The sequence below is a fragment of the Podarcis muralis genome, chromosome 8 (assembly GCF_964188315.1).
Source record: "Podarcis muralis chromosome 8, rPodMur119.hap1.1, whole genome shotgun sequence".
Classification (NCBI taxonomy): Eukaryota; Metazoa; Chordata; class Lepidosauria; order Squamata; family Lacertidae; genus Podarcis; species Podarcis muralis.
The window spans coordinates 78,987,544-78,999,723 of NC_135662.1; the positions used below are offsets into that span (position 1 = coordinate 78,987,544).

The window sequence follows — 12,180 nt, forward strand, 5'->3', positions numbered from 1 at the left end:
GTGGCCAAAATTATTTATGCAAGCCAGGGAAATGAGCAGCAGAATTGCAGGCAGTTTCAGACTCCATGTAAATAAGTGCAAATAAGGCACATTTACAGGTTTCCTTATTAACACAATTGCAGCTTCACATGTTTTGGGGGTCATGGTAGAAACCTCAACGAAAACTCACTGCGTTATAGCAGCAGGAGGAGGAGAGAAGGCAGTGTCAGAAGTTAAAACGAAAGGGGTTGAAAATAAAACCGCAATCTAGTGCTGATGCATACATTCATTGTAGAATGAATATATTGGTCATCCTATTTTTTTTAAAAAAAAGGATACCATACCTAAGCAGGAAAAGGCAGCTAAAACAGTCAAGAGGTGAAGCATTCTTATAAGGAAAAGTAACATTTCTAACTAAGAGAGAATATGATAGAGGCTTTTCAAATTATAAATGGCATGGGGAGAATGAAGAGAGGGAAATTAGTGCTCTTCCGTAACACAGGTTCATCGAACAAAACAATTAGGTAGTACATTCAGGGTAAACTCAAGAAATTATTTCTTCAGACAATGCGTAATTACCTTGTGGGATTCACTGCTAGAATATGTGGTGACTTTTAAAAAGGGAATGTAATGGACTTATGTACCACAATTGGCCTCGATAGCTACAAAAAAACCTCATGCTCAGGGACGGGACAGCTCCAATTGTAAGGTGCTGGGGAGAAGCAGGGGATGGCTCCAAATTTAGGATTTAGTCCTATACCCACTGATCAGAAGGCTGTGTGTTCATATCACACCAGGGTCAGGATTCTGACTTTGGGACACGGGTGGCGCTGGGGTTAAACCACAGAGCCTAGGACTTGCCGATCAGAAGGTCAGCGGTTTGAATCCCCACGACAGGGTGAGCTCCCGTTGCTCAGTCCCTGCTCCTGCCAACCTAGCAGTTTGAAATCATGCCAGTGCAAGTAGATAAATAGGTACCGCTCCGGCGGGAAGGTAAACGGCGTTTCCGTGCGCTGCTCTGGTTCGCCAGAAGCGGCTTAGTCATGCTGGCCACATGACCCGGAAGCTGTACGCCGGCTCCCTCGGTCAGTAAAGCGAGATGAGCACCGCAACCCGAGTCAGTCACAACTGGACCTAATGGTCAGGGGTCCCTTTACCTTACCTATACCCACTTGGGAGTAAGCCCGATTGAACACTGTGGGACTTCCTTCTGAGTAGGCATGCACAGGATTGCTCTGCAAGTTTAACCCAGCAGGTCAGTTGTTCCTGGAAGCGACAGAGTGTGTTCCCTTCACATTGGAATACTACCTTTGTTTCAAGTTGATCCCTATATTGTTAAGAGTTCATTAAATAAGAATGAATAAATTCCTGCCTCCCAGAGTGAGAATGAAGCAGGGGTTGTTTCCAAGGGTTATGCCTGGTATCTTCAGATGTGGATGGGTGTTTGGGGCAGGGTAGTGCCCTTAGCATACCTTTGTGGGGATTGGACATAATTTGGACTGTAAGGCTGGATGAATACCATTTATTCATGTGGGGCATATCATTAATTGTCGTCAGCTCTGACCAAGTTAGAGATGTTCTAGTAGTTTCTTTTTTTAAAAAAAAGGGTATTTACTGAATATTTTCTAATTTGAACATTCACTTCAAAAGTAGCACATTTGATGCCGCTGAATACTGAAAAATTACCTTGCCAAACATTCATATGATTTTCAAGTTGCTCGATGCTCTTTTGTTCCCCTGGCTTCTGCTTCTCTGCACAATTTTCTTCTCATTCCCCACCTCCCTCACTGTGCTTGGCCTTATTTGCCCCTCACACTGCAGTCCTTTCAGCTCAGAGGTAATGCACTCTCTCAACAGGTCCTACCTGCTAATAGGTGGGCAACCACATTCTGAACCAGTTCAAGTTTCCAAACAACCTTCAAAAGCTATGTCCTGTAGAATATTTTGCAGAAATTCAGCCTGGACATTACCATGGCGTTCATTAGTGGCAAGGTCATCATTCTCCAGGAGCAGCCATGGCTAGCTTTCCAAGCTATGTTGGGGGAAAGCATTCCTAACTGACTCCCTTTTGGGATTTAAGGAGCACAGCTGGGTATAGGAGCAACCCAAGACTGTTCAGCTGATCCAGGGATCAGTGCTCACTTGTTTAGAACAGTATAGCCACCAACTGTGTCAATCAGACCTTCTCACCAACAGCATCTCTCTCTAGGTCTGGACTGGTCTTAAGTTTAATCATCCTAATCAAGCCCATTACTAACCCCAGAACCGTGGTTGCCTCACCTGGTTCCACTGAAAAGTAGGGATAAAACTGTGTCATTCACACACCAGGGATATTTTACCTCAGGTATCATCCCACAGGTTTTTAAATCACACTTGCAGCATAGTGTGTGAAGTTTTTCACCTATGTACTTCGTCAGTGGGCATGTTTACAATATTACCCATGAGATGTCCGGCTAATACATTACTTCTGTGGTATGGTAGTTTTGTTCATTGAAGAACTACAAGGGAAGAAAGCTTTGCATGTAGTTTTTGTGGATCAGGAGCAGAGACGGCAGCAATCCAATTTTAGGCCTAGAAGGAACTATTTTATTCCTATGATAAAAGACTAATATTCCTTAGGCATATATTGTTTGGATTGTGCACCTTGGAATATATAGTGTTTTAGAGTAGGCTGCACTGAATTTTTTTCTGCCATAGAAGTGCATCTGCAGCAATGGGATCTATTTCTGTTTGTAATTTAAAAGTGTTATAATTGTGCAAAAAAAATGTGGCCTAGATCCCATATTTCTATATCACTGTAAAAAAAAAAAAACTCATTGAAATAAATGATTGATTGACTGACTGATTGATTTATGGCAGCGGGTGGCCCCAGACTTCAGAGTGGCTGAGGACAGAGGATTTTCACCTACCAATCATTCTGAGTCATGGCACGCTCAGCAAACCCTCTCCCAGAATCAAGAAACCAGAATCTATTCCCAAACCCAGGTATTCTGGCTGTCAGCTGACCAGTCTTGAATTGTGATTTTTTTTTAATTTAAGTACTTATTTATTTACTTATTTATTCTAAAATTTTAAATTCCACCAACAATGCCTCACATAGTGTCTAACAAATAAATTATTAACACAATTAAAACGTTAAATGATGTTGAATGCATACCTAGATTTGCATCTGAAAGAGCACTGAAGAGTTTATTTAAATATTAGTATGAACCCGAGTGCAAATGCAGAAAGCATTGTGTAGAATATTTTTTAACATCATTTGCAACACTGGCCAATTTTTTTTCACCTCATGCGTGTGGGCAGTGGCATTTTCCACTCTCATGCTATTGTTTACTGACAGTGAGGCAATTGTACCTATAAAGGAAGACAGTACAAAAAGAGGGTGGGATAGATCCTTTTTCTAAGAAATCCATCCATGTTATTTGTGTATATCTGTATTCTGAAATTTCCTCATAACTCAATGCTTTGTTAGTTAGCAGAGAAAATTCTTTTAGTCAAGCATTTTGTTTTGTGAACTAGAATTTTTTCCCCTTTTCATAATATGGTATGAGTAGAAAGTTTACTTGTCTAATTTGATCCTTGAGACATACAATAAAGACTAAAACATGGGGCAGAGTTATAAATAGTGACTTGCGTGCCAAGGCCCCATGAACCGCAGTTCCCCAGTGCTTGATAAACACACTGACACGAGTATTTAGGTTTATGAGCTCAAATAGGCCACAACTTTATTGGTTACAGATGTGAGCGGTTTGGCTTAGGCATTGGGCGAAGCCAGGCTATATCTCAACTCCCACCCATCTGCAGGGAGTCCGTTAAACCACCAATAGGGGGATCCCTATTGCTTACATCAAATAGGGGCACCCCGAAGGGTCCCCATTGGGGTCATGGCATGGCCCCAGCCCACGTCCAGACAGATAGGATTCACACACACCCCAATCCCTTTAACAGGATACCCTTAATGAAGAAAGGCAGGCGAAAGCTATAACCTCCCCTCCAAAGGCTTACCCAATGCCTAATCTCACAAAGTTGTGACAATAGCTACAAGGTAGGCGAAAACCAAATGGCTGGTGCCAATTTGCCAAGTGGAAAAAATTTATACCCAGCCCCAACAATATGGCAGCCAACATTTGTCCATAGCAAGATTGTGTCAGAGCAAAGCATGAAGAGAGAGTGGGTGGGTTGGGAGATCCGGCGAAAGGGTGAGAGAGGAGGGCCCCCTGGCCGTGGCGTGGTTAAATTTTCATGGCCACGCCCCTATCAATGCTGATTGGCTAGTGGCCCCACCCAGTGCCAGTCACACGGCCAGGACGGCACGAGGGGGGCGTCAACTTCACACACCCCATGCTGGATCACTGCAGGCCCCTTGGATGCCCAGCCGCAACACTGCCCACACTATTAGCAGTGATGTGGCAAATAGAACTGGAAGTGTACTCCCTTGTCTCTCAAGACAGACTTATTATTATTATTATTATTATTATTATTATTATTATTATTTACTTATACCCCGCTCATCTGGCCTGGCATCCCCAGTCACTCTGGGCAGTTCCCAACAGAATATTAAAAACACCATAAAACATCAAACATTAAAAACTTCCCTAAACAGGGCTGCCTTCAGATGCCTTCTAAAAGTCAGAGAGTTGTTAATTTCCTTGACATCTGATGGCAGGGCGTTCCACAGGGCGGGCGCCACCACCGAGAAGGCCCTCTACAGGATGCCAACAACTGTAGTATTTGTCACCTCAGGTACTCTTGTCTTCTTCAAGCATTCAGTTAGAATGCATGGCAGCAACATGTGATCAGGACTAGTCTGAAAGGAGCTTACTTGTACATAGATATTTACAAACAGGAAGACCCTGGTCAGTTTTGAGGAACCTGCAGCTCCCTGTCATCCCTGATCATTGTCCATTCTGGGCACTGGAACACTTCAGTGTCAAGCAGGCAGCCAGGTTTCAAAAGTAGACCATGGCTACTCTCTTTGAGTTTCTCAACCAAGAGTCAAACCTAATGCCAGCCCTTATTTAGCTCTGGTCTGGCTGATGTGACACAGTACTCCACTTTGGCTATTAGCTTCAATGCAGGTGGAAGGGACACATTTTACAATGCAGCAAAGATCCAACTAGCAGCCAGAGAGCTGCCGTAGGACTGCAAGGAATAAGGGGCTCCCAGAGTCCCTGGTCAGAGTCTCCTAGCATCTTACAGAAAAGCTGCAGGTACTTTTTTTTATGTAGCTGGCCTTTGCAAATAACAACAACACACACAATATTAAAGAAAAGTAAAACCACTGGGTTTCCTCCCCAAAAACCTAAATTCTCTTGCTTCCAGTTAGTCCTGCTAATTAGTACTTTGTTTTTAATAGAAGTTGCAAGTCTGATTTATTTTATTCATTATGAGACACATTCAGCCCTCACCAAAGAATGCTTCCATTGATTTGGCTGTAATGAGAACAGCTCTCAGTGGTTTTGTGTTAAATTATCAGATGTAAAGTCTGCATCACAGTGTACATAATGTATTCAGAATGGAACAATGCCAGAAGTGCACTATGAACACTTTTTCTGCTGCAGCAAAGATATATATTTTTCAGTAAAAAGAGCATTCATTGTGTATTGATATGCCTTTTAAATTTTTAGAGATATGAATCCTATATTTCTATCGTCATTTCACGATAGTTAATTATTTTCTTTGTTTGCTAGGGCTATATTGTAATATAGCAATTTTAATCATCTTGTATCATAACTCGGCAGGGGAGAAGTATGTAGTTAGCCTGCTTTCATCTTCAGCATCCAGTTCTTGTAAATCAGCCTCTGCAATGGTGACACCAACATTAAGCAGAACAGACCCTGATTTGTCTCTAAACATACAGCTCAGTAGGCAGAATATCACAAAGCTTGCAATGCAAATAACTGGTTGAAACCAATACCGGTATATTCAGAATAGCAAGTGTGAGTAACTACACAAATACCAACTCTGCGTGACTGCACATTTGAAAAGTGTATCTAGAAATTGATAACCTCAGTTTTTGCAGACAGTGCTTTCTTGGGGCAGAGGTCGATTTAGGGGAGAGCAACCGGTTCACCCACACTGGACTCCAAGCCAAGAGGGCGTTGCAGGGAGCACTACAACAGTGACTTTGAGTGAGAGGCGAGGGGGCCTGAATTTTGGCGCCACACAGGGTTCCACTGAAATTCAAATGCTCCAACTCGGTCATGGTTTGGGATTCCTTTAAAAAAAATGTTCCACATTGAATAATATAAGGGAAATATTCTGTAGGTCTTCATTCTGAAAATCCAATTCACTCAGACCATGTTAGCCTAAATCCCAGTCCTTCAGTTTAACTAGATTATGATTTAGGCTGATCATCTCTCTAAAATTTTCTACCTGAACATTAAAACATAGCATAAGCAATTACTCATTTGTCTTTCCGAGTGATATTTCTGCCAGCCTCCTTGAATCTTTTATTCTGATGACAACACTACAAAAGAATCTTTAAAACTGATACACTATACTGTCACTTTTTGAACATTTATCACAACTTAAAAGATTTACAGTGCAAAACTGGAGACTTCCTTTTGTGTCTTCTGTGTGCCATTTATTGGACTAAACCTGGTTTCACCTGCACCAGGTGAATTAAAAAGTTATGCCATACTGTGGGTGGCCAACCCTGTAGGGTGACTGCCCTAGTTTCACTGAGAGTGGAAACTTGGGGCCCAAATAGAGTGGGCTGTTTATGCCACAGAGTCAAACTTACAGAGTCCCACCTACCTTCCCAACACTGTTCTGCTGCCTAACTAGGTTGCTGCAGTGTTGAGAAAGGAGCTGCATATATAGTAAAGATCAGCACACTAGGGTGGCATTTAATTAGACTTGTCACTTATCAAAAACCATGTGAATTGCATTATCTATGGACAGCTTCATCGCTTAATAATTGCACCATTTACTTACATATTCCATTGAGCCGTCACAGATGAAACATCAGAAGCAGGATTTTCATACCCTCACTGTGACACAGTGCTTTCCAGTGGAGTTGGGTCACACATTAAGTTGTGAGTCATCAGGTGCTGGGTGACGAGGAAGTGATGCTCATACTGTCGTGAATTAGCCCTGTGTCTTGCTTTCACATACCAATTTAGTATGGGTGCCCTTAAAAACAGAATAGGTTCTCATTGTGATTATGGGTAGGATCCACAAAAGGCTCCTGGCATACAGATCTCATTGAAGTCCTTTTCCTGGAGACAGGTTTTACGGATTGTCCCAAATGTGAGTCAACACACAAATGTTGACAGTATAAAGGAGTGGGTGATCTGGCCTAGTGACATTTCTTTCTGCTTTGAATGCAAAATCACTAATCAAGGGCTCTTTCACAAACAAACTCCGGAAAATTCAAGCCTAATAATTATGTCTATTTGTTTTTCTTATCTTAACACAGCATAGCATATTATCTTCAGAATGAACATTTAAATGAGTAAGGTAAATCTAAGCTACAAGTGTGTTTTAAGGCTGCTTTTAAAAAAAATACAACTACCAAAAATTGTATTATTTAAAGACCTCCAGATGTAGTGAACATTTTCTAATTCACTTGCATAATCTCCAGTGGCTTCTATACATTTCTGAAAGCTACATCATTTATTCTGCCTGCTTACATGCAGATTTAGGACCACAACAAATTTCAGGGAGCTTTTCACAGCTTTAGTTATTAAAAGGTCCTATCTTTGCAGACAGTAGTGTAGCTTTTGATCTTTCTGTAAAGAAAGACAGACAATTCTCTGTACAGCACAGCACCTCAGTCTGAGTAATTGACTGACAACCTTCCTTTTGAAGTTCGTTATTTAACTAAGTCTCAAAACTTGCTCCAGGCAAGAGAGAAAGAGAGTCAGAGGTTTCTGAAGGGCTTGTGTAGGTCAAGGCTGCTCTAACTTTCTAGTCCATTCAGAAGTACAGTGCCTTTGGAGAAGATTTCTAATGTTTCTCAGCCAGTACCTTCAAATTACGATGGTTCCTTCATAGCCCACCAGCTCAAACCTTTTCAAAGGTTCCACAGTACAAATAACATCTTGCACCACAATGCTTCCCCCTCTGGGCAAATGGTGAATTTTGTATGGTCTACACTGACTCACAGTACTTCTCCAAGGTTTTTCAGCCAGGAGTCTTTCCCAGGAGTTGGAAAGCCAGGAGATGCAGAGGGCTAGCTTGCTCACCCCTTTGTATCTCACGAAAATGGGTCACACAAGTGAATCCTCAATATGCCCTTATGCCCCGACCCTTGTAAAAGCTTTTGCATGTAATGGACCTGTGAGCCAGCCCAGGTACAAAAGCAGAACTGCTGCCGCCAGAGCTCCTTAGCTGGCACAAGGCTGTGCCCACAGTAGGAGCAGAGGAGATATCTTGTATTGCCATTCAAGTCCTACTCTTAAGCTCAGAGACGTGAAGTTGCATTGCTGTCATGATATCATTTCCAGCTCCCTTTGCTGATATTCCCCTACCACGGTACAATAAAGCCAGGCATAATGCCTAGTTATTTCCTGCTCTTAAGGGAAATTAAACAAAGTGACCAGTGCATGTAGCTGGAGAACATGAATTCTGCCAGAACCATCTGAGTGAGTCAATGATAAGCTGCTAGTTTCAGTTCTTTCATATTCAGTGTAATCTAGTTACACACTTGTTCAAGAAATAGCTCTGGGAATAATGGCTTATTGGTTTTCTTGCTCACAATTTGGGGGGAGGGGGGAGCCGGCTGCTGTTACCTGAATACAGATATAGAAGTTTTTTTGTGATCCTGTTTTTATGGCTGCTGCTTTAGTTCATTTAATCAGAGGTGAATCAACTAAAATTTTAATCACAGATTAAACTTGTGCCCTTGAATTAAACAGTGGGAAGGTGGACTTGCACACAGCTGAGCAGGCTACACAAAAACACACACTCTCTCTTTTTTGTGTACCAAGATGAATAATAAAAAGGGCTTTCCTTCCAAAAATGAGTGTTAATCAGATTAATAAACAAAGGCTATCTTACACTTAACAGAAATGGGACTTTGTTCTCTAGATACTCAAAATATGCACCTGTGCCATTGGATAACATGCACACTTATTAAACTTGCATTAACTCACCCTCTAGCTTTAATTTAGTTAATTGGTTAATCAACTAAAACATATCTAACTAGCTGACAGCTCTGCTTTGTTCCCTCTGACGTAGAATAGAATTTAAATTCTATTAGGCGCATCTGTGACAGTTGCTATACAGTGTGGTGTAGTGGTTAAGAGCGGTAGTCTCGTAATCTGGGGAACCGGGTTCGCGTCTCCGCTCCTCCACATGCAGCTGCTGGGTGACCTTGGGCCAGTCACACTTCTCTGAAGTCTCTCAGCCCCACTCACCTCACAGAGTGTTTGTTGTGGGGGAGGAAGGGAAAGGAGAATGTTAGCCTCTTTGAGACTCCTGAAGGGGAGTGAAAGGCGGGATATCAAATCCAAACTCTTCTTCTTCTATACCATTAAATGAAATCCTTTCACTACTTGCTCAGAATGCCAAGTTACACTTGAAATGTCAAGGTGCCCTCAATTCCTCTGTGGAGAATGACATAGGGGTTGCAGGAGGATGTTGGAGTCCGTGAAAACCCTTCTTCCTCCGGCTGCAGCCTCTGCTAGATCAAAGTTCCTAGAAAGAGAAAAGAGCCCTTCTGTTCTCAGTAGGTCAATCTTTACCCCAACCCTGGTCATCTCTAGATGCGATAAGCTGCTCTCAGTCTATGCCTAATATTCATAGCTTCCATACATAGCATAATCCCACATTTGGAACCTTGAAAAAGAAGTGGAACAAGTTCACTTAGCTGTAACACATTATTATTATTATTATTATTATTATTATTATTATTATTATTATTATTATTATTATGACAGTCTTTACATTCCTCCAGTGTCTATATTTCCTCTCTTGTTCATAGTTCTAAACTCCTCAAAGAGATTGTACTTCCATAGTGCTTTTCTTGTGCAAGGTGCATTATAATCTTTTTCTTGTCCTTCTATGAGATATTTCCCTTCTTCTCCCATTTTATCAATGGGGAACAAAATGATACAGGCTTTCTCAGGACCACCTAAGGACATGATAACTGAAAGTTATTTTTGGGGGTAGATTTCATTCCTTTGGAGCCTGTAAAAATACGTTGCATCATACCACCATAAGCTGACCAGAAAGTGATGGAAGTATAATTTGCTCTCAGCACGCTGCCTCTCTCAAATCTCTCCCAAGATCTCTCTCAAATGCTGAGGCTAGCCATAATTTCATATTTACACCTATCTAGAATTAGTAGCTACAATGCTAAATCTTGAACACTACCTGTGAAGAGGAAAGTTTATGACGTTCCAGTACTCAGTCAACACATTGTGTTACATCCTGGACAGTCCATCACTGAGGTTATCATTGAGGTGACTGTGGCTACCTTGAGGTTACTGAGGCTGTTCCCTGTATCCATGAGAAGCTCAGTTACAGCCTTTCCTCCTCCTCTCTGGGTCTGTTGCCCATGAGATTAAGCACAGAAATACCAGATCCATATGATTATAACTTGAATTCAGGCTGTTTTCCACAGACACTAAAGCATTTTACTACACAACAGAAGTCTTGGATGGAGTCACTTTAGTTTTATAACAAAAAAAATTCCTTCCAGTAGCACCTTAAAGACCAACTAAGTTAGTTCTTGGTATGAGCTTTCGTGTGCATGCACACTTCTTCAGATACATGATTCTTCAGATACATGCACACTTCAGATACATGCACACTTCTTCAGATACATGATGCCTACATGATTTGATGGCGGTGCTTTTATACGGCTTATTATTCGTTTTATAGTTCTAGTTCAACTTGGATTGTGTGGGTCAATGGCAGGGGATGGTGTACGGTCATGTGTTTGGGCAGGAAGAAGTGAGGTGTAATTGTATCATTTTTCAATGCTTGTTTGTTTTATTTCTCTTGCCTTGATTAAAGCTATTCATTGCATTTCCTCCACCTGCTAGTGTTATCCAACATGCTTGTGCATGTTCATTGCTTCAATCTCTCCTTTGCGGTGCCATGTAGGGAAAGCAAGAAAGGGGCAGTCACTAGGTGTGGTTATATCTCAGGTACATCTACATCTAAGATATATTTTTTTAACCACAAAAATGCTCTTTTTTGCCATTTAACCTTCAGTATATCCAAGAAAAAGCCTTTGACATTAGCAGTCAACCCTCCCACTCTGAAATCTCGTATACCTTCCTCAAAACCTGAAGTAACCCCATTTTCATAACATCCTAACAGCTTCTAGTCACGGTATACTTTGCTGAAACTGTGGCAATTTGCTGTAATGACTGTAGTTGTACTTCTGGCATGCCCAATAATTTCTTTGGATGCCAACCCCATAAACAATACATCACAGCATAGTTTGCACCATGTAATTCCCCTGCATGTTATGTCTAATCGTAATTCCGCAATTACACTAAATTTGTACACTCCTCCGAGCCACATTTTCTCCCAGAAAAGACTTGAAACAGGTCACAAGGTTCCACAACGCTCTGAGTGGGTTTACAAGCCACCTGCGTGAAATGAACTATTTTGAAAAATGCCTACATGATTTGATGGCGGTGCTTTTATAGGGCTTATTATTTCGTTCCCTGTATAACATCAACAATATGAATAATGAGGCCTGTTATGTCTGAGGTTCTGTCCTTCATGCTTTGTCTCACACACTGCTCCCTGTTCTTACAGCTCTGTTATTCATTAGATTAGGTCTTGTCATCCTTGCATTCACAACACAGGAAATCAATAATTAATTATGGATAGGTAAAGCAATGCCTGACTTGCTTTTGAGACCTCCGTAGACACACATTAGAAATAAATTATCGGGTATTGCTCTCTAGAAGTTGTCACTTAATTGACTTGCCATAAGTAACTGCATTCAGAGCAGGGTGCTGCCCTCCACCAAGCGCTGGTCTCCCCTTGGCATCCTGAACAGTACTGTGCTCAACAGCTGGTGGCTAAAGGCTAATCTTATATTGACCTGAATTCTGTATATGCCCTGCAGCCCATCTCAGCTATCAATCTCTTGACAGCTTGCTGCATTGGTCAGTGTTGACTTGCCCATAACCACAGTCTCTACAGCAAAGGTGGAGAACCTATGGGTCTACCTCAGATGTTCCTGTACTCCATCAGCTCCAGCCATCATGTCCATTGATCAGGGATTAT

General features: G+C 41.7%; 1 protein-coding gene across 12 annotated transcripts in view; it reads left to right on the top strand.

The window, feature by feature from the left end:
* Positions 1–12,180, top strand: part of LOC114601005 (catenin delta-2) — a 252,358-nt gene that overhangs the window by 213,231 nt on the left and 26,947 nt on the right. For 9 of the 12 annotated variants that reach the window (XR_013394043.1, XM_077933366.1, XM_077933368.1 and 6 more), the window contains one exon: positions 2,839–2,964. The exons of the other annotated variants lie outside the window; for them this stretch is intronic. Coding sequence is in view for 8 of the 9 variants with exons in the window: in XM_077933366.1 (XP_077789492.1) it covers positions 2,839–2,964 (126 nt within the window). In the remaining variant the exon portion in view is untranslated. The remainder of the gene's footprint in view (positions 1–2,838; positions 2,965–12,180) is intronic. 12 annotated transcript variants of the gene reach the window in all.